This window comes from Pygocentrus nattereri, chromosome 14, assembly GCF_015220715.1.
Source record: "Pygocentrus nattereri isolate fPygNat1 chromosome 14, fPygNat1.pri, whole genome shotgun sequence".
Classification (NCBI taxonomy): Eukaryota; Metazoa; Chordata; class Actinopteri; order Characiformes; family Serrasalmidae; genus Pygocentrus; species Pygocentrus nattereri.
The window spans coordinates 19396794-19424593 of NC_051224.1; the positions used below are offsets into that span (position 1 = coordinate 19396794).

The 27800-nt window shown below is 40.3% G+C and overlaps 1 protein-coding gene across 3 annotated transcripts; it reads left to right on the top strand.

Moving 5' to 3' along the window:
- Positions 1 to 125: 125 nt before the first annotated feature.
- strada (STE20 related adaptor alpha) lies at positions 126 to 27179 on the top strand. Of its 3 annotated transcripts, none has more exons than XM_017697487.2 (13): positions 126 to 283; positions 1480 to 1546; positions 3822 to 3879; positions 10993 to 11021; positions 14675 to 14777; positions 15882 to 16003; positions 16887 to 16995; positions 17349 to 17472; positions 18705 to 18876; positions 19459 to 19563; positions 20279 to 20532; positions 24502 to 24544; positions 24908 to 27179. In XM_017697487.2, exons 2-13 carry the CDS (start codon positions 1535 to 1537, stop codon positions 25061 to 25063), a joined length of 1287 nt encoding a protein of 428 aa, XP_017552976.1. In that variant the 5' UTR covers positions 126 to 283; positions 1480 to 1534; the 3' UTR covers positions 25064 to 27179. The 3 variants fall into 3 exon arrangements, with proteins under 3 accessions (XP_017552976.1, XP_017552975.1, XP_037400661.1); XM_017697486.2 differs by having other exon boundaries at positions 127 to 287; XM_037544764.1 differs by lacking the exon at positions 10993 to 11021 and having other exon boundaries at positions 270 to 283.
- Positions 27180 to 27800: the final 621 nt, after the last annotated feature.

Sequence of the window (27800 nt, forward strand, 5' to 3'; positions counted from 1 at the left end):
TTTTCTCGAGCACGGAGCCAATAAACAGGCGGAATCGAAGGCTTTCCCCGCCCCCCCGGAGTGAATTTATCCAATCAGATTGACGGAAAAAGCGGGCGTTATCTGCTTTTGACCAATTGCTGAGCGGTTTCTGGCGTTGCTCGGTGTAGTTGGAGGTTTCCCACCCTACCGCGGGGCGCGTTGGTAATGAGAATCGGTCAGAAAATCAAAACATGCGATGATGTAAAATCAGCAAATCTTACAGGAGGGAAAAGAGACGAGATAAAAGCGGTCTGCTGCAGAGGTGGGTGAGTACGCGCGTTTAATAACCAGTGCTGCGTCTTGAAGCAGAGAAAGGCGCCAGGTTAGCCAGCCTGCTGAGCTAGGCTAGGTGATGGTAAACGACGCTGAAGTTGGCTTCATATTCTCCAGCGTCTTATTCGAGTTTTCCCGTTCCACCTTAAACGGAGCTGCACCTAGCTGCGTTACTCGGAGGTGCCGAAATGTAGCTGCTGCACGATTTAAGGTTCAGCGGCAGAATTCGGAGAAGAAGCTGGAGAGTAAGAAGCCAAGTTCAGCTTCGGTTGTGTCGAACATGCAGTCTAATGTTCGTGTACACAGATGTGCTCAGCACAGACACAGAGCACCCGAATAAAAGACGTTTATCGAGGTGCTTTGATTACAGTGAGTGGCTTTTATACCGCATGCGCTTCGGTAATGTTACCTGTGCAGTCATGCTACTAAAGCCCATTAAACACCAACAGCTGCACCCTTCAGAAGTAAAGGCGGTGGTTCAGGAGTTTCATGTAGACCCGCATTCAGTTTTTTTCGTCTGGTGAAATGGTTCTTCAGATCGATGGAGAATGTGAGGTGAACGGTTGTGGAGAACACCCTTTGAAAAGGGTTCTACTAGTGTTACCATGTCAAGCTTTTGGTGCAGAACCCGTTCACGACCGATATATCATATATTCCAGAGGTTCTCCACCTTTTCCATCTCAAAGTCCACTTGTTTATCACCAGAATGCACGGAGACCCACAGGAAAGAAAAACTCAACGTTCTCCATCAATCTAAAGCACGAAATGGTTCTATATGGGTGTCATGGTTCTATATAGAACCACTGCCTTTACTAAAAATCCTGTGAAGATTTTTTTATTAGTGTATATAAAGTTCCAGCTATGTTAAAAACATCTGTAGTAGCACTGTGAGGATTTCTGTGTGATTCCTATAAGAGCGTTATAAGTTCATTTATTATTACAAATTATTAAGACAGTACTACATGATTATTATAGGAATGTGACAATATTATAGATTAACGTTGATAATAAAGATTACCACACCACAAATAATGTATTTTCATGCTGAAATGACTGTCTTGGGCTTTTTTGGGAGAGGAAAATACATAAAAGAGCAGCAGGTGATGGGACTGCAGAATAAACTGCCCTTTGGGAATTTGTATTATTTCATCTTATGCTGTTTCTGCTTTTTCTCTTACTGTACAGACGTTTATGTTGAGTGGTTTGATGGTGTAATTGCTTGTCGTCTCCCTCAGGATCCATGTCTTTTTTGGTGAGTCAGACCGATGTTTCTGTTCTGAGCAGCCGTCTGTGTTGGTGAAGATGACAGGACTGTTTTATGCCGTGTTAAGGTTCTCTGCTTGATTGTGATCAGAGTAATAGATCATCACATTTACAGTCTCTGGATGGACAGTGGGACACTCTGTTATCATTTATGGGATAAATGCTTTACACTCTGTGTATGGCACAGGCATCACTTCTACACTCTTCATGGTTCTTTAGTATAAAGTGGTTCTATAAAGAGCCATGAACTCTCGAAGATCCCTTTGCACGATTAAAAGGTTCTTCAGATTAATGTGCTATAAATGGTACTATATACAACCTTTTTGAAAAGGGTTATGTGTAGCACCCAAAAGGGTTCTTCTGTTGTTACCAGCTTGACCTTTTGGGTGCTATATAGAACCATTTACAAAAAGTTCTATGTAGAACCATCTACAGCGTATTCTCCATCAGTCTTAAGAACTTTCATGATGCAACAAACCCTTTAATCATAAAAAGGGTTCTTTGATTGTTCATGGCTCTTTATAGAACCATTTTCTTTACTAAAGAACCTGTAAAGAACCATCTTTTTAAGAGTATATAACAGCTGTGCAGACACCAACCGGCCACTTAGTTACGTTCACCTACACTCATTGTCCATTGTATCAGCTCTTCTTACTGTATAGTAGCCCTGTGTAGTTCTACAGTTACAGACTGTAGTCCGTCTGTTTCTCTGATACTTTGTTAGCCCCCTTTTACCCTGTTCTTCAGTGGTCAGGACGCCCCCAGGACCACCACAGAGCAGGTACTATCTTTGTGGGGGATCATTCTCAGTACTGCAGTGAAACTGACCTGGTTTTGGTGTGTTTGTGTGTGTTGCACTGGTACAAGTGGATCAGATAGCTAGTAGTTCATCTGTTACTGCATACTGTGTGTTGGTCATCCTCTAGTCCTTCATTAGTGGTCACAGGACGCTGCCCACAGGACGCTGTTGGCTGGACATTTCTGATTGGTGGACTAGTCTCAGTCCAGCAGTGACACTGAGGTGTTTAAAATCACCAGCAGCACTGCTGTGTCTGATCTACTCACACCAGCACAACACACACTAACACACCACCACCACATCAGTTACTGCAGTGCTGAGAATGATCCACCACACAAATAATACCTGCTCTGTGGTGGCCCTGTGGGGGTCCTGACCAGTGAAGAACAGGGTAACAAAGTATGCAGAGAAACACATGGACTGCAGTCTGTAACTGTAGAACTACAAAGTGCCTCTATATGGTCAGAGGAGCTGATAAAATGGACAATGAGTGTACAAACAAAGAGGTGGTGTTAATGTTATGGCTGATCGGTGTGTGTCATAATAATTTAAAATGCTGAAGATAATCTATTTTTTGTAAGTTAAGTCTATAATCATATTTAACAACTGATTAAAATGTTTAATTATAACATTTTAATTGTTCAAAATAGTAAAAAAGCAGAATAGAACAATATATAGAAAACCTCCGATATAAACTGACCGATATATCGTATCGTATGTCAGAGGTTCTCCACCTTTCCATCTCAAGGCCCACCTGTTTCACTAGAATGCATGAAGGCCCACACAGAAGCAAAACTCAATATTTTTGCATAAAAATCTCATTTTTGGGAAATTTGCAATATCAGATGTGCATCACTGAACATGACATATCAGCAGAATATATGGTGTCAGTGGACAAGTGAAAGGTCAGATGTTTTTAGAGGCGAAGGGCAAAAAAATGGATGAAGCTGCCTTTGTGCACTGTTACAGTGGGGCTTGTATTAATGCTGTTAACTGTCTGAAAACATTTCAAGTCTTTTTATTGTTAAGTAAATTTTTTTTCCACTGATTTTTTATGACCAAGTGTCATCACAAGCCCACTGGCCCCCCCCTGAGTTTAGCTTCAATGACCACCAAGGAGTGCTTTACGGCCCACTTGTGGTCCCTGGCCTGTGGTTGAGAAACCCCAGTCTACATACTTACAGTGATGTTACTTTTCAGCAGTATTTTATATCATTTGACAGTTAATACGCACTTCAGTGCTTTTTGTCAAATGGTTTGTTTTTTTAGGTTTTCTTATTCTGTTTGGGTCACTTCACACATTTACTCAGCGCTGTTAAGTTGTTTTGAAATAACAGATTAAAATCCATTTATGGTTAATAGTAATGGAGCATTAGTGGTATTAATGCTGTTCTAATTATCTCTCTCTCTCTCTCTTTCTCTCTCTCTCTCTCTTTCTTGCCCTCGCTCTCGCTCGTCTCTGCAGCGCTGGGTGTCGGAGAAGCTGAGTGTGGAGAGTCTGAGAGATCTGGAGTTATTTGGAGGTGAGTACAGTGGCCCTCTGTGTTGTGCTGTCGCTGTGCTTCTCTGACCACACCCCAGTCCAGCCTTTAGCCCATTGTTCTGCAGCCGTGCTGAATGTAAAGGGGAGTCCTTCTAACGCCGTAGTATCCATGAACACCATGCAGACAAATCGACTCTGCAAATGTCAACATTTGAGTGGTGCTACGTCAAAATGCTGAAACTCCTATTTCTACCAATTCTGTATGTAATCATTGAGTTCAGTGCAACGTTCAGTCCTTTCTAACCTCATCAGTCCCCTTTAGAGCCACTCACTGGACACAAATCCCCATTATAGTCAACTGAACATTAGGGCCTGACCGATACAACAAATTCAGATTTTAAGGAGCTGGTGGTTCCGATAGCCGAGCATAGTTTTAGGTAAAGAGTGCTTTACTGACTCGTTCTTTCCTAAACTCAAATAAACAGCAGAAACAGAAGAGTGATAATATAAATAATGTAAACGTTAGCAGCGTAACATCTCCCAGAATTCTTAGCAGTTTTTTTGCTTTCTGTTAATTAGTTTTTATTTTGCAGAGGAGTGTAAAAGTTTGCTTCTGGTCAAATGACATTTTTGTTTTGTTGATTTTCTAAGTTAAAATAAATTTACGTATTTTCTACAGAGAACACACTTCTGCGCATTGCAATGCGCGCGAGTGCCCAGTCCCTTATTTCAACCCTTAGCTCTTGTTTTCGAGTGTCACCTTTCTTCTTGGAACTGAGTTACAACGGGTAGTGGTTGAAATATATCCCTATGAAATGGGACCCTCAAATAAAAGAACCTTACTTCATTAACAGCTACTAGCACTGCTCTGTAGGCGACCCTGCCAGTCTGCAGTGACAGCAGAGGAGGGTAAAGTTCAGCTCCTCACTGCTAGATGCCATAAATGTATATTACATATATTAAATGTATAATATTTACAGCATAATGTGCCTTCAAAGAGGGGGGCAATTATTTATTATTGCCCTCCCCTAATTCTTCAGTGATATGAAGCTGAAGATCTTCACCAGCTTTTTGTTCAGATTTTCCTGTTCCACCTTAAATGGAGCAGTTCTGATGTCTGAAGTGCCAGAATGTAACTTCTGTTCCATTTAAGGTGGAATGGGAAATTTAGCTAACTAGCTAAGGGTAACAGTACCTTGAAATGACATTAAGATCACACACTGGTTATCATAATTTTTTTAACAGTGAAAATTCACATTTGGTTTTTTTGGTCACTTGAGCAGCCATGTTGTATTTTTTTTCCCTCGAACACTTTGATTGAAGTACGGCTCTGAAAAACCTCCTTTCGGAGGGCCGTGTAGCTCTTCGCCTTCGCCTCCAGTGTCCGCCTCCACCGTTCGCCTCTACTCTTCTAGCTCAACAAAAACTAGGACAAAACAGAGGGCTAAGGGCTAAGTGGCAGGGGCGAGGGGTGAAAAGGGATTGGGCCGTACAGTTGATTTGGTGAGATTAACATATTGGGGGGAAAAAATTAGCATAAAATGTGACCTGTGCAAAAGTAATGGCACATCTTAATGTTTTATTTTTTCCAACATGTTAAACTCAGAAAATAAATAGAAATTGTGGCTAAAATTTGCAGAAAAATTGCGCGTTTAAGTTTGTTCGCTGTAGAGGACCCTATTAACCTACTTTCACCTCACAAAACTTTCACAATAAATGTAATCTGACCTTACGTTTGCTTACAGCCTTGTAAAAAAAAATCTGACCATTAAAGTCCTCTACTCATAAACAAGTGATTTCCACACGTTAGAGATGCATGTTGAGTATAATATAAACAAGCCAATTCAAACCAATGTTGAGGTTTTATTGGTGAGTTTTGCAGATAGCTGTGACTCACTGGAACTTTAATATCAGTTGATCATATTGGACATATTGGTCAAGCCCTAATCAGCAACCTCCCCCAGCCAACGCCAGCTTGTACTTTTGCAAAGCTTCAGTAATGAAGTTTTCTCATGATATTCGCTTCTGTTCGCAACTGACCAGCACCATTGCAACAACAAGCCGCTGAAACAAGTGAGAACCGGCGTCAGTGTGTGGTGTGGATGTGTGAGTGTATGTGATTTTGTGCTCGGCTGCTTCGTCGGTCCGAACAGTTAAAATTGTGCATCTTTGTGGTAACTAGTGTTGGTCACAGTGAGCTGTGTTACTGTGAACTAGACTGTTATTTATAACTCAACTATCTCTGTGTCTCACAGGCTTTAATGATGATTTAAAAAATGTCTTTTGTATGCTCAGTGCTAATCTTGAAATATAGGGCTGGTTCAGATGAAAAAGTGGAGAAAACAGTCTTATGCAAAAGTTTAACGTCCCCCAGTTTTAATAATTTTTCCTTTTTTTTTGGAAAGGAAATCCTCTACAGGGAACTTAAACATGGCAGTTTTCTGCTAATTTTAGAGCACAGTTTCTATTTATTTGCTAGTAATACTTTAAGACAGTGGGACAATAAAATACAAAACACACTATAAGGTTTGGCCACATTTTACGAATATGTAAAATTAAGCAAATCAATTAAGCAAATGAACAGTAATTGTACATTAATTGTGTTCTCTGTAGAGGATGTGTTCACTTATTTACACTGAGAAAATCAATACGTAGTGTGACCGGGGCACCAAAACCTTTGCATATGGCTGTATATTTAAATTACCCTTTATTAATTCCACAATGAAGGAATACCACTCAGCATTTAACCCATCTGTGCAGTGAAACACCACATACACACTAGTGAATGCACAAACACACACTAGGGGGCAGTGAGCACAGTTGCCCAGAGCAGAGGGCAGCCCATCCATTGCGCCCAGGGAGCAGTTGGGGGTTAGGTAACTTGTTCAAGGGCATTTTAGTCCTGTCAACTCTGGGGGATCGAACTGGAGACCGTCCAGTAACAAATATATATGAGTACACCCCTCACATTTCTGCAAATGTCAGTGTACATCTTGTATAGCAGTATAGATTTACTATCCTCTGAAAATGAATCAACATACAGCAAATAATGTCTAAAAAGCTGGCAACACAAGTGAGTACACCCCACAGTGAACATGTCCAAATTGTGCCCAATTGTGTCGTCGTCCCTCCCTGGTGTCATGTGACTCGTTAGAGTTATAAGGTTGCAGGTGTGAAAGGGGAACATGGCTGTTAAATTTGGTGTTTTGGGTACAATTCGCTCATACTGGCCACTGGATATTCAACATGGCACCACATGGCAAAGAGCTTTCTGAGAAATACAATTGTTGCTCTCCACAAAGATGGCCTAAGCTATAAGAAGATTGCTAACACCCTGAAACTGAGCTATAGCATGGTGGCCAAGGTCATACAGCGTTTTTCCAGGACAGGTTCCACTGCGAGCAGGCCTCAAAAAATAGACACGTGAGTGCTGCCAGCATTGCTGCAGAGGTTGACGAAGTGGGAGGTCAGCCTGTCAGTGCTCAGACCATATGCCGCACAATACATCAACTCTGTCTGCATGGCCATTTTCCCAGAAGGAAGCCTCTTCTGAAGCTGACGCATAAGAAAGCCCACAGTTTGCTAAAGACAAGCAGTCCAAGGACATGGATTACTGGAACCATGTCCTGTGGTCTGACGAGACCAAGATAAACTTGTTTGGCTCAGATGGTTTCCAGCATGTGTGGTGGCACCCTGGTGAGGAGTACCAAGCAAGGACACTTTGAGCACAATTTGGACATGTTCACTGTGAGGTGTACTCACTTGTGTTGCCAGCTATTTAGACATTATGTGTAAGAATGCTGTTCATCGACTTCAGCTCTGCCTTTAACACCACTCCAGACTCCTCTCCAAGCTCAACACACTTGGAATAAGTCACACCCTGCGCAACTGGATTATGGACTTCCTCACCTGCAGACCCCAGTGTCTCACCAATGCTCTACACACTGTACACCTATGCGGATGACACCACAATAATAGGCAATATCACCAACAATGATGAAGGACTGTACAGAAAGAAAGTCAAGCTCCTCACAGAGTGGTGTGCCGCCAACAACCACTCCCTCAACATCAGCAAAACCAAAGAACTGATTGTTCAGTTCAGGAGGGGAGTAGAGAGCATGCACCACTGAGCATCGAGGGGGCGATGGTGGAAAGGGTGAACAGCTTCAAGTTTCTTGGTGTCTACATATCCGAGGATCTCACCTGTCACATCCCACATCGTCAGGAAAAGCCAACAACGCCTTCACTTCCTCAGAAGGTTAAAAAAAGTCAACCTGCCGCAACAGCTCCTCTGCAACTTCTACAGAGCCACAGCGAAGAGCATCTTGACCATCTGCATCACCGTCTGGTATAGCAACACCACTGCTGCTGAGCGCAAGGCCCTGCAGAGGATGGTCAAAAATGCTCAGCATGTCACCGCAGCTGTCCTCCCACCCATAGAGGACATATATAACAAGCGATGTGAGAGGAAAGCCATCAACATATCCTCGGACCCCACACATCCCAGCCACCCCTTGTTCCAACCTCTGCCATCCGGAAAGAGGTACTGGAACATCCGAGCCAGAACCACCAGGTTCAAGAACAGTTTCTGTCCCCAGGCTGTCAAACTGGTCACACCGGCAGCATCGACCTGAGCTTAACAACAACACTACAGTCTGTTACTGATCAGCCTGATCTCCAGCACACTACACACTGAGCTCCACTTGCTCAGAGGACTGTATGCTGTGCACTTCATCTCTGACTAAGCCTTATTTCTAGTATATTTATATATTTATACTGTTACTGTTTAGTTAAGATGTTACCTGAACGTTATGCTGCTACTCTCTACCTGCACTGTACACTTTATATACAGATCACTGTTTACATCTCTTTTTGCACCACTAGTACTTCTGCATTTACTGTACTTTACTGTAATTCACCATGCACATTTCTGTCTATATATCTCTTACACTTGAATATCTGACTATGCGTCCAGTATACCTGTTATAACCTTTGCCTATGCACATTTTGTCTACGTTCGATACTTGTACTTACTGACTATGCACATTTTGTCTGTCTTTTACTGTCTTTTGTCTTTGCACTGTTTGCTGTTTATCTTTTATTACTGAACTGGAAAAGTAGCCCGATAGTGTTTCGTTATACTGTAGTTCCCTGTATTGTATAATGACAATAAAATTGAATTGAATTGAATCAAATTAATGGCTGTGTTGAGTTCTTTTCAGAGGACGGTAAATCTATACTGCTATAAATGCTGTACACTTACTACTTTGTTATATCCAAGTTTCATTTCTATAATTTTGTCCCATGAAAAGATAAAATATTTACAGAGCTGTGAGGGGTGTACTCACTTTTGAGATATTGTACTCTGTGTGTGTGTGTGTGTGTGTGTGTGTGTCTATATATATATATATATATATATATATATATATATATATATATATATATATATATATATATATATGTATGTGTTTAGATATATTTAAATATAGCAGCAAGTAGCTTACGATTGTTGAAAGAAAAATGCAGGGTATAATCAACCTTTTGACATTTTACTTTATTTATTTCTTTATTTGGTAATTTAAAAATGTTTTTTTTTAATAGATGAAATACAGAGCTAGTTTCCTGAGATTCTAGCATTAAGTTGACATTAAATCAGCAATGAAGAAATGTTCGTATTTTTGCCTGTTTGCTTTGTAGGACTCTCATTTTGCTATTGCTTTCATTGTTCCTTGATTGTTGCATGTTGCTTTGTGTCTGCTCTGCTTTTAAGGCTGAAATTTCTGTTTGCTCTTGGCTGCTGGCTGTTCCTGTGAATGATTGCTTAAACATGTTTAATTCTTACATCATGTCAAAAAAAAAACAACACAAAACTCAGGGGGTTGTTGCAACAGGAAATGCGCAATTGACCATTATGCTCCGTCCACAAAGGTGCTCTTTTGTAGCAACGCTTGCCGTATTGTTAGATCTTTACAAAACCCTTTCAGACCTGATTCAACCTAACAAAAATTACAACCTACAAACTGTGTGGTTTACATTTCAAATACTATTTATGCTGTATGTGTGTGAAATGTCGCACAAGCTGGATTTCCATCCACTTTGTGCAAAAATTGTGAGCAGTAAATTCCAAATTTCTATTTCCATAGTCTACATCAGGGATGGATGGATGGATGGATGGATGGATCCTGGCAGTTAGAATTTTTGCATACATACAAAGAAATGCTGTTTGAATGGAATAACATTCTTAATTCCCATACTTGAGCAACAATATAGCCTGTGCTACAGTTTCTAATTAGGTTCAATGGGATTTTGCTGACATTCTGTAAAAATTGTCCAACTTAGCAACAGTTGCAATGAAAAGGCACCTTTGAGGCTGTAGCACGGTTAAGTCAGTTCAGGTAAGATGATGAGAAATTCTAGATTTATGTTTTTCTAATGTTCCATAACTGATTTTCTGACATGGGCAGACAATATGCTTTGATGCAAAGGCAAGTATGTATATGTTCCTGTGTTGACCATGTCAAATAATCTATATTATGCCTCTCTTGTCTTTCAATTGTTACGTTCAACCATCTGTTGGAAGAAAACTCCAACATTTAGCTATAAGACATGAATTCCATTTAAAGGGCCCATATCCTACAGCCTTTTTATTGGTTATTGTGTCTTTAAGGCTGATATATGTAAATGAGCCTCATTCAGAAACTAGCCTGGGCTGAAACATTCCTTGTAACTTCAACATGAATGGGCAAGCATAAAGTGCTGTAGGCTGAATAGGAGGAATATATGTAATTGAGATTGTTTTTGTGACATCACAAAGACAATTTCAAAACGGCCTGTTTCTGCAGCTTAGTATCTATACAAGGGTCGAGGAGTAAACAGTATGTTTTGAAATTGTTTACATTAAACTCTTTTTTTAAAGAAAAATAGCCCTTTAACACTTAGTTATATGAAGCCACATGTAAAAAGAAATGACTATGCAGCTCACTATTTTTTAGACTTCTTGCTCTCTAAAACATAAAAATGCTCTTTTACTTGCCAGAACGAAGCTCCAGTGAGGCATAATGTAAAATCATATTTCCAGAACCTCATTAAACATGAGTTATTTGTGTATCTGTGTTTTTTTTTTTTGCGTCATTTACATGATTTCTCTACCCAGAGCAAGCTCAGGCAAGCCCGCTCAGGAAAGTAAGTGTGGTACCTCAGTTTTTGCTGTTGTAGCCTGTGTATGTGTACGAGTCTGATACCTGGATATATGAGCATGCAGGATGTGTTTGTGTGAACGTGATTATGAATATGGACTTTCAATGGAAGTGTTGTTGTGTGAGTGAATGAATGTGTGCTTCTCTGCATGCACCCATCGTGCTGCTGGTTGGCTCCATGATTACACTCGTCCCTCACCTAGCTGCACTCGCACAAGCCGGACGTCCAGGGTTTATGAGTCTGGAGGCCTCTTATGGGGAACACAGTGGAACAGGAGAGCCTTGTACCTTGCAAAAGTACCCTGCTTCTGTAGAGGGAGAATTTGTCAGTACACAAGTAGGATGGACAGCTAGCTTTTAGAAACCAAGGAACTGACACCTTGTAGGATACAGACTAGTGTTATGTTGTTTCAAGAACTGATGGGATAGTTTCTGTACATTTTGGAAATCTGTGAGCTGTGTCTGGTAGTGTATTTTTAGATTTCATAGACTAAGGGAATTGATTAAAGGAACAGTTTGGGTGGAAGATTGCACAGTTTTCCCTGTAAAGCTGAAAGATTTTTGTTCAAACTAAATGAAGTAACATTACTGAGTCGTGAAAAATATGTTGAGCCTGAAGTAATCATTTAAAAGTCAGAGGCGTCGGGTCTGGAGTTTTTCAGACCACGTTGTACGTCTTTACATATTGATGTCACACACACAGACTCGAAAAGAAAGCCTGGCCTATGTTATACTTATGTAGATGTGATGACAATAGAGGATAATTCACTCACGTCCTCAGGAGACACACCGTTCACCGAGTTCTCATTGAATACTGTTTCACCGAGCTCGGAATCATCAAATTCATGCGTTCGGAAAGGGGTCCCACATTACAAAATGTTCCTCCGCACTTTGCTTGCAGTGACTCGTTTCCATCACTCTCCAAATCCCCAAATCTCACATAGTGTAGCTTTAATTAAATGCAGTCAGTAAGTTAAGACATGTTTGGTATCTGAAGTTTGCTTTGCACTGAACTCTTGCTTCAGACTACTGTGAAACAAAAGTGGTTGCAGGCAAAAGTATGCCTTCATTTTGTCTATCTTTTGTCGCTATGTAGAAACCATTTCCAAACATGTTCTCCATCAATCTGCAGAATGCTTTTAACTATATAATAGGTTCTTTGAGTGTTTATGGTTCTACATAGACCTACATAGATCTACATTAGGGGGTGGAGGGGTGTTAACTTGTGTTGCGTCCATGGGCCATCGTGAAATTCAGTTGGCCCGACCAAATCAGGCTTAAAATCGGGCTGAAATCGCACAGTGTACGCCTGGCTTTATGTGAGATTTAGAGATGACATCATCCTGATATTGGGCAGTGTAAATGTATATATTTACGTCAAGAGATTTTATTCCGAGTATTTTTTGGACAGCGACTGATTGGCTACAGCTTCTTGTAAAAGGGAAAATTGTGTAAATCTAAACTTATTCTTTTAATTTTGACTGACTGAATTAAGCAGGTGGACAGAGAGAAGAGTTCAGGGTGTAGTAAACATGGTCCTTTTGGTAATAAATGCTGAAAATGTATTGCTGTATCTTCACTTCAGTGATTGATTGTGCTTCTCTTATGCTGCCGTCTGCCTAATAATGATTGGGTCAGTGTTGGGGAGAGTTGTTGGGCTATCGCAGTGCTGGCTGTGAGCGTGTTTGTGACTTTATCTGTTGGGGACATTTGGTGGTCTTTCTTGTTGTTTGTTTTGTTTTTTATTTATTATTTATTTTTTGTGGTCATTAGTCGCTTAAGCATGTGAAGTGGGATGGAGATCCATGCGTTCAAAAAGAAACACATGGCAGTTTACCATCCTTTAGCCTGGCCTTGCTGTGCTGGAAGCTCCAGTAACCCTGCGAGTTTAAAAAAATACTTCAGCGGGTTTAAATTCTTTTTTTTTTCACCCTCGAAATCTTGTCTTGCAAGTCAAATCGTTTGTAATATGATGATTAGGACATTTGTGCTTTGTTTTTTTTATTAGCAGTTTAAATCTGATCTTTTGATTTAATTTTGGTTATGATGCAGTTTTAAGAAATGATTGAGTTCATTGTAAAATTTCAGCAGAATTTGATTATTGTGGTATGACAGAATAGAATACACAAGTGTGACTACAGGAAGTATTAATGCAGTCGTGGAATATAGATAAAGTACAGTGCAGTATGGCAACATTTTACATACTGTGCTGCACTAAATCCAATTAAACAGGACTATTTATGCTCTCTTTGTGATCAAACATGCAGGTTGGAAGTATGTTTTAAGTACTGATCCTGTCCACGGTTCAAAAAACGTGGAATAATATATTATGAGATGTTGTTGTGTAATTAATTGTGCTAATGAATTTGCCCAACATTTGAGAAATAGCCTCTGAATGCATCAATGCGTTTTCTGTCTCGGTTTATGAAACATACTGTTTGGACAGGATCGGTTTTATATATGGAGGTGAGGTGATGCAGTTAATACCAATGTTTCTCAGTAATTGTAGTCCCGTTCAGATGTGCTCTTAATCTTCTGTTTCTTACTGCAAGAAAGAGCAGTAGATTAAAAAAAAGAGACTACATGGCCAAAAGTATGTGGACATGACAAAAGTGTGGCTACTTTTGTGGATCTCTGTCTTTTTTTAAATAAATAAAGAAATGATATATTCAGTTTTTTCAGCCACACCTGTTTCTAAAAGATGTATAAAATCAGTCAGTTTGTGAAATTCCTGCCCTGCTAGATCTGCCCCTGTCAACTGTAAGTGTTATTATTGTAAAATGAACGATACAGGAGCACCAGCCGCACAGCAATGAAGTGGTAGGCCATGCAAACTCGCAGAGTATGGCTACTAAGTGCTAAAGCGCATAGCTTGTAAAAAAATCATTGCTTGTAAAAAATAATGTGGTGCATCACTCACTACAGAGCTCTAAACAAAAACTGTGCACCAGAAGCTTCATGAAGTGGGTTTCAATGTCCGAGCAGCTGCATACAAGCCTAAAATCACTATGCATTATTTGCTGATTTATTTATTTTTACTAGTATAAATTTAGGCCTATTCTTTGGTAAATTGGCTAAGTGTCTGTCTATGTTAATATGGTTTGACTGTCTAAATATATATATCTAATATATATATATATCTTTTTTAACCACCAATGGAAACATAGAACTCTATATGTGTGTTTTCCTTATCGTCACAGGACCCAGTTCTACTGTGATGTACTTTGAAGAGATTTGCATTTTAAATGTCTGCTGCCCAGTGACTGCATAGTGACACTGCACCATGTTGGTGACACCCATCCTTCATGCTAGATCACATTCAAGAACTGATTAAGCCACCTGTTTTAAATATTGGAAGTTATGCCATCAACTAGATAGTCTGGCACACTTATTGAATGCTTTATACACTCACGAACCCCATCCAGAGCACATCTCCCCAAAACAATCTGAGCAGGATATGTAGCCCTTCTTCAGTACTGTTAAGCCCCTGTGAAGTATCTGAATCAGGCTGGATTTAGGATTTAAGCTCTTTCAGACCATCAGCAGGGATCCAGAGCAGGCAGGAAGCTGCTTTAAAAGTACTGAGAGGGGCTACAGAGTGTGTTTGAGTTTGGCTAACGTCCCTGTCCTCTGTTCCAGGCCCATGAAGACAGTCGTGAGTCTCTGAGCCCCCTCCCACACCGGGACACCATGGGAACCTTCCTTCCAGACAGCAGTGCCTACGAGCTCCTCACCATCATAGGTCAGTTCTGGAGACAATGAGGACTTTGAGCATTAATGGCTGTAGGGACGGCTACAGCGACTGGAAATAAATCAGCATCATCACCATAGCCATGGAAACCAGTCACTAAGCAGCAACTCTAACATAAGTCTGTCAGTCTTTGATAACCCAATGGCATATCTTTAGGAAAGTGGAATATAGTGAAATAAATAAGAAAATAAAATTGCTGTTCAACACAAAATAAAGGCTGGTGTTTTTGCCATGATAGAAGAACAGACCATGACAGTGAGTCTCATTTGTGTATCACATGACATCACAAGTGCAAGGAGGGTGAAGGCTAGCACACTCTTCCTCGGAGACCTGTGAAGCACCACTGCATCTTTTCAAGCATTGGAAAGTTGACACGTTTGAAAGAAAGCGCCAACCGCCAGATCAGATGCCTGCCCTAAGTGTGAGGTGTGAGGGGCCATCCTACCCACCCAGAGAGTGAGGCAGATTGTGCTTTCTTGCACTCCCAGCAACGCATGGCTGTAGCATCACCAGGAATCAAACTCGGGAACTCCTGATGATAGGGCGAATGTTTAGACAAGGGACCTTTAATTAAAATTCAGTATAGTGCAGTTAGAGAAAATATCCTCAAGCACAGGTTGAGAACATCATAATGTCTAACTTGCATCATAATTCTGTGCCATATACTGTTTACTGAAGTAGCCTAGTAGGTATATTAATATGCAGTCGACAACTGAGTGTCACAATAAATAAATTACAGTTCAATAATATTTATTTAACATTTATTGTCAGTTTGGTCCCTTTAGAGAACACCATGTGAATTAACTTTCCTCTTACTCCTCTTACTTGTTTCTCACCTCGTCCCTTTGTGTGTGCGTCCCTCACTGGAGCCTCAGTGCACAGATCTGATTGGCTGAGTAGCATCACGTGTGATATTTACAATGCATCCATTGTTTATCAGTTATAGGTCCAGGTCCGCATAGGACATATTAGTTGGCTCTGGGGGGGCCCAGTGTTAGAACTCTTAATGCGAGTTTAATGCGGGTAAAGCTTACCCGTGGCCCGTTCTGACAGTCCTTTACAGTTTTATTATTTACTTTGTGTGTTTATGTGAAGGTCGTGGTCTGGAGGACCTAATGACGGTGAACTTGGCCAGGTACAGACCCACCGGAGAGCATGTTGCTATCAGAAGGATTGATCTGGAGTCCTGCACCAATGACATGGTCAACTACCTGCAGGTCAGTAAAAATAAACTTTCTCTTTATTTCCTCTAAGGGTTTGAGTTGGGGTGGGCAACACAGCAAAGAATATCATATCACAATACTTGAAGGCTGTGTTCACACAGCAGGTAAAAGTGGCCCAAATCCAGTCTTTCTCAGAATTTGTGTAAAAGATGTGTTGATATTTGACATTTTCAATTCTGATTTGAGACGCGTTCGCATGTGGGACTGAAATCCAATGCGTATTCGATCTGTGGCAATGTGTCTGTCTGAACAGCCAGATCAGAATTGATATGATTTTTACATCAATCCAACTCGACTTTCATCATTTCGTCCTGCTGAGACCTCATAAACATTTATGCTGATATTTCGGTACAAAAAAATAGACAAGACTTCTACAAAAACCCTCCGTGTTTGAAGAGATTTCGAAAGAAATGGCTGAACCTGGCCATAGAAGGACGAGGCTGCAGCGTCAAAAGTTATTATATTTTTGTAGTAACTTGTTTTGCCGGGATGTCCTTTGACTTTTTGATAAGACACACTTTTGTTAAAATGTTGTGTTTCTATGAGTCTGCCGGTCTTATTTAGCAGCAGTTTTTTGGATTTTCACCTGCACATTGACCTAAATGTAACTGCTGCATCACCTGGACTCGTCTGATGCTGCTCACTGACTCAGGTAGCTTCGCAGATGCGAGAGAAAGCAGAATGACCACAGTTTCTCTAGGCTAAGGCTAACTCCAAAAGACTCTCCATTCTTTCATGTGGACTAATGGACTGCTTCGGGTGCAACGGAAAAGACAGTGGGAGGTGATTGAGGGTCTGGTGTCCAATCATCAGTTTCTGAACGCTACCAGGGCCCTAATTGTTAAACGTATCATGTATTGTGATTTGTCTCTTTCAGGGAGAACTTCATGTCTCTAAGCTTTTCCACCATCCAAGCATCCTCCCTTACAAAAGCATCTTCATCGCAGAGAACGAGTTATGGGTGATCACACCATTCATGGCCTACGGTGAGCAAAGGAAATGTAATCAATGTAAATTTTGCTCTTTTGGTGTTGGGAAGAGTTGAGGTGTTCATGTGACCCTACAAACACAAATAAGTTTGATCAAAAATAATGCCGGCCTCATCACTTCAAAGACTCACAGATGTTTTGAGTATATTGAAAGGTATTGCAATTACAGTATGCAGTGTGATCATTATAATGCGTTATTTCACCCATTCCTCCTCTAAGCAGACCTTTCCTGTTGCTAGTGCAATATGTAGCCCCATTTAGGAAGAGTTTGTCCAGATGACTTTGATTTTTTGTACTACTTTCCACAAAATAAAATGTTAAATGATGTTTTTGTGTGTTTGCTTCTTTAGGCTCAGCACGAGATTTGATCAGCACTCACTTCACAGACGGTATGAGTGAGCTGACCATTGCCTACATCCTGCATGGAGTTCTCCGGGCGCTGGAGTATATTCATCACATGGGCTACGTACACAGGTGAGAAATAAACACACACACGCTGATCAGCTCTTGGATTCTGGGTGTAAAAAGAAAAGGATTACACCTAATAGTAGAAGGAATACAAGTAAACAGTACAGTACAGTGTGATTTGAAGTGTGGGAGCAGATGTGTGCTTGGTGATGGTTAACCTAGTTACCACAGTAACTGTCTAGTGACAGTGAAAAAAAAGTTTTTCATTTATTGATTTACATCATGAAATGACAGGAAGACAACAGTATTCCCACATGAAACAAAACATTTAAACACTGGGTGATGAGATTTTACATTTATACCACATTTAAGGTACTTAACATAGGCTGTGCTGGCTGAGCATGCTCTGTACTGCAGGCAGATATCACACCTCTTCAAGCAGCTGCCTCTGGGTTAAGGTGCACATTTTAGGAAATCCTAAGACTAGTCTACCCCAGTTTATAGAGAACGCAAACCTATGTTCACTTAGGAAATCAACAAAACATGTAATTTGACTTGGCGCTTGCAGACGCTTGTGTACGAGTTGCAGATTAGTGCATAAACATGCCGTATCTGAGTTTGTGTGTGTTATTATGCAGTGGAAATTATAGTTTGTCATTTGTTGAGGTCTTAAAAAGGTGTTAAAAGCACTGAATTTGACTTTTGTGCTGTACTGTAGAGCAGTAAATTAACACTGCATTTACATCTCAATTTTAGTTAATAAAAAAAAAAAAAAAGTTCCATGTCTCATAGTGGTAGGCAGCTGCCAGTTGACATGCTGTCTTGTGAACATTGCCATAGTCACAGCATCACTGGCGAAATATATTGATTATCAGAGGAGAGCTTTAGCATGGCTGATTGATTATTTAAGATGAATTTGAAGGTGGATGCACTGTACTTTTTTTTGTTTGTTTGTTTTTACAGGATTCACTTGGACTTACACAATAAAATGTTCACCATACATGTCTCTTAACAAAATCAGCATTTGATTTTGCTGTGGGTGATGGCAAAAGTTGGCGAAAATTCATCATGGAACGTCCCTTTGGCACCATAGGGGGCTGAATATTTAGTCACTGCTCCATTATAAGCAATGTAAAGTCTGGTTTGCCGTTGTGCGCCAGCTGTCAGAAACGAAGCATAACTGCGACTCATTGTGCAGTAACATGTACGTAGATACGTGCCAGCTCAGACTTGTGGAGTTCCTCCTCAAACTCTGAATGTGTAAGTACATGTGGTTTGTTTCTGTGTTTGGTGTGTAGGAGTGTGAAAGCGAGTCACATTCTGATCTCGGCAGACGGTCAGGTGTATCTGTCCGGTCTGAGGAGCATCTTCAGTCTGATACGGCACGGCCAGAGGGCACGAGTGGTCCATGATTTCCCTCAGTACAGTGTTAAAGTGCTGCCCTGGTTCAGTCCTGAGGTGCTACAACAGGTATGCTTTCATAACACACAGTATTATATATGTAGTACTTTTGTAACGTCCAAAGGTTTGTTGACGCTTGCTTTTCTAACGTTCCTCTGAAATCAAGCGTATTAATAGTGAGTTTGCCCCTTTGCTGCTTTAAACTACTCTTCTGGGAAGGCTTTACACTAGATGTTGGAACGTTGCTGTGAGGATTTAATTGCTTTAAGCCACAAGAGCATTAGTAGGTCCGGTACTGATGCTGGATGATTAATTCTGGATCACTCCAGCTCATACCAATGGTGTTGGATGAAGCCCCATCACTCCAGAGAACACAGTTCCACTGCTCCATAGCCCAATGCTGGGGGGTTTATACCCCTCAAGGTGACGCTTGGAATTGGGCATGTTCATATTTGGCTCGATCTAGATTCTACTGGCAATACTATTCTAAGGAGATTATATTAGCTGTGCATGCACAACTGAACCTGTGTCATTTGAACTTGCACTAAGTTGAAGTAGTAGGGTGTCTGGACACTTTTGGATGTGAAGGTTATATGACCAATAATATATAATAAATATACATTCAACTGTGTGTGTGTGTGTGTTTAACAGAATCTTCAGGGGTACGACTTCCGCTCAGACATTTACAGTCTAGGAATTACTGCGTGCGAGCTGGCTAATGGCCATGTTCCATTTAAAGACATGCCCGCTACCCAGGTAAGCCCAAACCTCTCATAGAACATCTCTTATAGTGTTGGCAAATTGTCTTAAATGGGACTGGGAATTCCACCAGTTTTTCAATTAGTCTCCATAGTCACAGTCATTCAGAGTGGTTTGGTGTTAAATGGTGGTGATGAGAACCAGAAGATCTGAAAAGTTTAATGCCTCTAAAACCTTCAAAATGTGAAATGGTTGCAAATGTGGCCTGATGCCTGAGACATGATGTTTTATGATTGTTTTAAGACAAGCTTTTAGACCAAAACACAATTTTTTTTTATCTGTTCATGATGGAGGGGTATGTTCATGTGTGATAAGACATGGTCCTCACATAATATTTATTTTTTTTCAGGTTCACCACTGTTTTACTGTTCTAACATGGCATATAAAAGCTCAAAGACAAATGTAGGTTCACCGGTTGTTTTGCATAGTGAATGAAATGGCTATACCTGCGTTTGAGCCCTGTTTCCCATCACCACCGCTGTAAAGAAATCTGACTCAGAAACCATTTCACATCAATCAACTCTGAATGTTTACATCTCTGTGACTGAAACAGGTGGAATATTTACAATGTACCATGTGCCCTAGTTTACTGGTGAAGTGTCACTGAGCCACACCTGCAAATTTCTTTCTGTCTCTCTGTCTTCCTCGCCTGATTTCTCTCTCCGTTTCTCTGTGTCTCATTCTTTCTCTGCTTGTTTGTTTTGTGTATCAGATGTTGTTGGAGAAGCTGAATGGCACAGTGCCGTGTCTGCTGGACACTACCACCATCCCCCCGGAGGAGCTCAGTATGAAGCCTTCTCGCTCAGGGGCCGACTCGGGGATCTGTGAGGGTCCCGGGGCTGGGGGGGCCCGCCACACCAACGGAGAACCCTCATCCTCCTCAGGGGCGAATCCATACAGCCGCACCTTCAGCTCTCACTTCCATGCCTTCGTGGAGCTGTGCCTCCAGAGAGACCCTGAGAAGAGGTGAAGTTCAGACCATACATGACTGTTCAGAAGTTTAGAATCAGTCACTCAAACACTTGTTCACAAAATGACCCTTAAAAACAATAACAATAACTTTTTTTTTTTCCAATTTTTAAGTATGATTACAATAATTAACTAAAATGTGATGATCTTATTGATGTGGTAGTTGCTGAGCAGTTTCTCCACTGTACTATTGGTAAACTTTAAACATTTAAACTCTCACACCCCTTAATTCCTTTTTCAGTCATCATTTCTTAATCATAATGTTAACCCAGTAGTTCTTCCATTATATTTACTTACTCATTTTAGTTATTCATTTAAAAATCTTGTCTTTGGAATGTAGCTTTTCTACATTTTCTTGAGGCAAAGTTTTCTATGTCGTCATAAGAAAGCTCACAGCTAACCTCATGATTATTGCTCATGATGGTAGTTCCTCTCACACTCTAGAAAATAAATCTGGCTTATATTGGATAACTTATGTAGCCTCTTAAACTCCATGTGAACCACCAGTGGTTCCAAAACGCACTTCGTCATATTCTTCATAACTTTCATATTTCATAAGGTACATTCAAAACGTGGGTGTCATATGAGGCTGTAACTGTCTTCTTTCCAGTCAAATAGATGGTGATGTAATTTTAAACCCTTATAATAGAAGAAGCTGAACTGAATAGAAGAAGCGTTTTTTCTACTGAAAGTCGATCCATTTCTCCACAAATCTGGGCTATAAACTATAAACAGATGGCGTCTCTTCAGTGATCTGCTCTTGCTTTTTATAAAATAATGCAAAGAGTGTCTAAGATTTTTGGCTTTCAGCAGTAAACTGTAAGCATATAGCAACGTGTTGATCATAAAACATGTTCTGTTAATTTAAGGGGAGCTTTTACAATAAATAAATAAATAAATGAAAAGTTGCATTTATTTCATGCTGTTACTGAATAATTTGCCTTATGATTTGGTCATGTGAATTCAGATGGACAAACCAAAATATACCCTGGACAATAAGAGGTTAACGGTTATCACAAAAACAGTATACCACCATATGATGTTTAGCTTGTAATTGCACAATTTTGTCAACTATTCAACAGGGATGTGTTAACTAGCCAGTAATAACTAACATTAGCAAACTGATGAGATGAGAGACAATCACAGTTCATTGTATAACCCCAATTCCAATGAAGTTGGGACATTGTGTAAAACATAAATAAAAACAGAATACGTTGATTCGCAAATGCTTTTCAACCTATATTCAATTGAATACACTACAAAGAAAAGATACTTAATGTTCAAACGGATAAACTTTATTGTTTTTTGCCAATATTCACTCATTTTGAATTTGATGCCTGCAACATGTTCCAAAGAAGTTGGGACAGGGGCATGTTTACCACTGTTACATCATCTTTCCTTTTAACAACACTCAATAAGAGTTTGGGAACTGAGGACACTAATTGTTGAAGCTTTGTAGGTGGAATTCTTTCACATTCTTTCTTGATGTACAACTTCAGTTGCTCAACAGTCCGGGGTCTCCGGGTCGTATTTTGTGCTTCATAATGCGCCACACATTTTCAATGGGAGACAGGTCTGGACTGCAGGCAGGCCAGTCTAGTACCTGTACTCTTTTACCACGAAGCCACGCTGTTGTAACATGTGCAGAATGTGGCTTGGCATTGTCTTGCTAAAATAAGCAGGGATGTCCCTGAAAAAGACGTTGCTTGGATGGCAGCATATGTTGCTCCAAAACCTGTATGTACCTTTCTGCATTAATGGTGCCTTCACAGATGTGCAAGTTACCCATGCCATGGGCACTAACACACCCCCACACCATCAGAGATGCTGGCTTTTGAACTTTGCGCTGATAACAATCCAGACAGTCCTTTTCCTCTTTGGCCCGGAGGACACGACGTCCATGATTTCCAAAAACAATTTGAAATGTGGACTCGTCAGACCACAGGACACTTTCACTTTACATCAGTCCATCTCAGATGAGCTTGGGCCCAGAGAAGACGGCGGTGTTTCTGAGTGTTGTTGCTATATGGCTTTCGCTTTGCATGGCAGAGTTTTAACTTACACTTTTAGACGGAGCGACGAACTGTGTTCACTGACAATGGTTTTCTGAAGTTGAAGTGTTCCTGAGCCCATGTGGTAATATACGTTACAGAATGTCTGTTTTTAATGCAGTGCTGCCTGAGGAATCGAAGGTCACGGACATTCAATGTTGGTTTTCTGCCTTGCCGCTTACTTGCAGAGATTTCTCCAGATTCTCTGAAACTTTTGATGATATTATGGACTGTAGATGATGAAATCCCTAAATTCCTTGCAATTGCACGTTGAGAAACGTTGTTCTTAAACTGTTGGACTATTTGCTCATGCAGTTGTTCACAAAGTGGTGAACCTCGCCCCATCCTTGCTTGTGAACAACTGAGCCTTTCAGGGATGTTCCCTTTATACCCAATCATGACACTCACCTGTTTCCAATTAACCTGCTCACCTGTGGAATGTTCCAAACAGGTGTTTTTTGAGCATTCCTCAACTTTCCCAGTCTTTTGTTGCCCCTGTCCCAACTTCTTTGGAATGTGCTGCAGGCCTCAAATTCAAAATGAGTGAATATTTGCAAAAAACAATAAAGTTTATCCATTTGAACATTAAATATCTTGTCTTTGTCGTGTATTCAATTGAATATAGGTTGAAAAGGATTTGCGAATCATCGTATCTGTTTTTATTTATGTTTTACACAACATCCCAACTTCATTGGAATTGGGGTTGTAGTAAAGTCACACTTAGACTGGACATCCGAACAAACTTGTTTAGGCCTACTGAGGTACCCTGAGCTTTTTAGGAATGTATAATGTACTAATATTTAATAAATAAACTATAAAATATATGATGTCATTCTTACCATGGGGGCCCCATTTGGTAGTTGACGTTCTTACGAAACTTGCGTGATTTTGCATAGCAAACAATCTGCCACAGCAAATGAAAGTACTCCTATATTTTAAGGTTGTATTAGCTTTGGTAGATCTGGGGAAAGCGGTGCAGTTTGTTGGTCTCTGAGGAATGAGAGCTCAGATCATTAATCTGTGATGTAACTAAAGCCGGGGTTACACTATACGAGTTTTACCCAGAGAAAACAGCAGCAGCAGCTCCACGTTTGTTTATTTGTGTCTCCTGGTGACAAGAGAACATGAGAGTTTTCGTGAGTTAGCGCAAGTTCACTGAGCTCTGTTCGGTTCAGCAACACCTGAAAAGTTGAGTATTGTGTGATTCCTAATCATTTAGTGTGTGATCCCCAATATTTTAGTTGCCCAAAGTAATCTCCAAAAACGAGTCGCATAGTGTGAGACGCCCAATCTGTTTATAATCTATTAAGATTTTATAAGTCTTTAACAGAAAATATCTATTTTTTTTTATTTTTACATATATTCATTCATAATATAATGACATAACATAATTCATTCATAAGTATTCATTAGTCATAATATTAATTTTATTTTGTTTTTTTAATAAAAAATAAAACATATGTATATTTTTAAAAACTAAACAACAGTGGTAAATAATATATTATAATGATCTGTTTATAGTCATTTCTTGTGAAGTCGTTTTGTCTCCTTTGACAAAATCACTACTTTTTCGAATCGTGGCTATTATGAGGCCATATGAACATATGAATGTCATTATAACTTCATGCTCAGTGTTTCTACAGATTTCTTTGTTATTTTGTAAGCATCTGTGTCATTCTGGGCTCAACAGATGTAAAAGTTGTTATGGCTTCCTATGAATTATTTCAAACCTACGAGGCTGTAGAGTACTGAACACCATACTAGAATTTATGCTTATATATTACATTATTTAGGTGCTAATTCAACATTTGAATGGTAGTGTTAGCACTTACTTAGGGGACCAATATAATGTGAAGTTAGTGTGGTTGTGTGTTTGTGATCATGTATGTGTTTTTTTTTTTTTCCCCCTCTACAGACCATCTGCCAGCACACTCATTGGTCACTCCTTCTTTAAACAGGTGAGAATATGAACACTGTAATGTCAGTTTTCTTGCAAAGCAAATACAAAGATTTTATATAAAGACTTTTTGATGTTCATATTACAAAGGTGCCTTACTGCACTAGGTATGTGTTTTATGTATTTGTGCAGTTTTTTTTCTCTTTTTTTTTGAAAAACTGAAAGTGGGTCTCCTGAAAAGAATGGAAATGAAGGCAGTAGGTAGACACACTCAATACTGAAAATGTATGATGCATTTAGTTGTTGAGGCTTCTGTTAAATATATACCTCTCTGTGAATGGCTGTTTTACTAGGAATGGTTGTCTCTGGCTTTTGCCTCAGGATTATAAATATTTCATAAACTTCCTGTGTATTTTCGCTCTAGATAAAGCGCCGGCCATGCGAGGCTTTGCCTGACCTGCTGCGTCCTGTTTCACCTCTTAGCACCTTTGAGTGTGTCCAGCCTCAGGACTCCCCTTCAGGGCTGGCCAGCCTGGAGTCTGGCCTCAGCCACCTGGATGTGGACGACTGGGACTTCTGACAGGTGGCCAGTCAATGAGATGGAGGGGTTAAGTCAGATAAAAGAATGGACAACTTGCGCTAAGTGACTTTTGGATGAAAATAAAAACAAATGGAGGACTTGTTTCGGACGTGGTTGGGTTGGAGGTACAGCAGGTGCATGTGTTTGCTAACGAGTAGGGTGTGAAAGCTGAACGAGGAGGAAGGGTTTAAAGGAATGGGTCAGTCAGTAATGCTAAAGAACAGCCAAAGACTAGCATTATGAAAACGACATCTTAATGCTTATAATTCCAGTTGGTACTGCTAATGTTGCTAAAAGCAAATGAAATCAAACAGCCACAGACTAGCATTACGAAAACGACATTGCGTTGCTAATTATGAGGTCAGCAAATGATGTTAAAGTTGCTAACAATGAATTAAAGTGAACAGTTGTACATTAGCATTATGAAAAAGACACCATACCACTTATTATAACATCTCAAAGTCAAGCTAAAATTGCTCAGAATGAATGGAATCGGACAGCCGAAGACTAGCGTTATGAAAATGACGTCATGTTTATGATGTCAGTCAGTAATGCTGGTCTTTTCAACAACTAAAGCAAATGGTTACCATTTATTATGAAAATGACCTCAAAGCTTATGATGTCAGTCAGTAATGCTGGTCTTTTCAACAACTAAAGCAAATAGTTACCATTTATTATGAAAATGACCTCAAAGCTTATGATGTCAGTCAGTAATGCTGGTCTTTTCAACAACTAAAGCAAATAGTTACCATTTATTATGAAAATGACCTCATAAAGCTTATGATGTCAGTCAGTAATGCTAACAACAAATGAATCCAAACAGCCACAGTCTAGCATCATACGACTCTAATGTCAGTAAAATAATGCTAATGTTGCTAATTAACAAAATCCCACAGCCACAGATTAGCATTCTGAAAATGACGTCGTGATGCTGATGACCGTGAGTGAATGATGCTGGAGTTGCTGACAACGAATGAATGTGAACAACCTGGTCCTCGTGCCAGTTGGATTCTACTGGCTTACGTTCTTGTGCACAACATTAGCATGTCTGGTTGAGCTGTTGCTTTAAGAGATCGCAAAAGGTTCTCTTCGTTTCTCTTCGTTTTAGGGTTTGTGTATATAGTTATGTATTTAATTGAAACTGCTTGAGGGAGGACAGTTTCTACTTCTTCATCTCTCGCAGAGAGGTGCAAAGCCAGCAGCCGCCGCAACCGCCACAGCCTTGCGCTAACGAGGCTCAAACGGGCTTCTTAGTCAAATGTTTCCGTTCCACTGTAAAGAGCGCAGCAGTTGTGTTTTGGTGCCCGAAGAGCCGGAATGTAGCTTTAGCTGCTGTACCATTTAAAGTGGAACAAAAAAAATCAAAATAATGGAAAATTTGAATAAACGGAAATAAATTCGAAGTAACGGAAAAATTGGAATAAACTGAAAAATTTGAAAAACAAGCCTATTTCAGCTTCTTCTGGCCAGAATGTTCACAGGTCACTCACAGGAAGATGCATGAGGATGAAAGAGTGGTCGCGTTTTTTTATGGCGGTTTTGCCATGTTGGGATGTTGGATGCTCAGTTCTGTGCGCTGTTACTGACAAGTGTTATGTGTTTTGTTATCATTCTGAACATGGACGACACACTTTGTAATATGAATGTTATAGCTTAGTATTGCTTGCTTCAGCACTGAGCTCACTGAGCTACGTTTACATAGAAAAAGCAAAACTGCATGGCCTACTGAGCCAACGCCTTCGTCTCGCAGCGCGTGGACTTGGAGATTCGAGTCGATTCGGTCAGCTCCGAGTGAACAGAGATCGATTCAGTTTGTTCAAACCAGTGCATGGATGGGTGCAGGGGGAGCTACTAACTAAGCCTCTCGCTGAAAGCTAGACCACGCGCAGGAGCCTTTAGAACTTGTAGGCAGGAGCTTTTTCGTTCGCACGGTGCTGTTAAAGATTCGTGCCCATCGCTGTCCCAGCCGTTTATTTGCATAATGAATGTTGGTGTTTTCTTTGAATCTCGTTTGTTTTGACAAAGCAGTGACATTGGAAAGTACTTCAGTAGTCTGTATGTGGAGTTTCTCAGATGTTACATATTGGGAGAAGGACAATAAAGGCTTTAAGAAACACGTCTGTTTGGTTTACTGATGCAATATGTTTGTGAAAATTGTTATTACATTTGTACTGTTTGCTTGCTTTTGTCATTTAAAATACTCGCAAGTGGTGTACACCTTTGGGATGAACTAGAATGGAGATTGGTATCCAGGCCCTCTCATCCAACATCAGTGTCTGACCTCACAGAAGCTCTTCTGGATGAGGCAAAAATTCCCACAGATACTCCAAAATCTTGTGGGAAAAAAAGGGGCATGAAAAAGATATGTTTACATACATATTATATTAATAATTTGCTGCAAAGCCGTTGTTGGCAATCACAGCTTCAAGACTTATACCATACGTAATTAGGTCTTTGCAACATTGTGGTTTAGTTTTGGCGCATTCCTTTTAGCAAACCGCCTTCATTCACCAGAGTGACATGGGTCCCGCTGATGGAATTTCAGTGGGATTGGAGTCAGGAAATTGACTAAGCCATAGAAGCATATTCACTAGGGGTGTCACGAGATCTCGCGAGATTTATCTCAGCGATATTTCTCGTCGCGTTAAAAATCTGTCTCGCGGGATTTGTGATCCAGCAAGCAGCCAGAATGACGTCGGAAAATACAGGTATTACTATTGAAGATGCCCCCGCCACT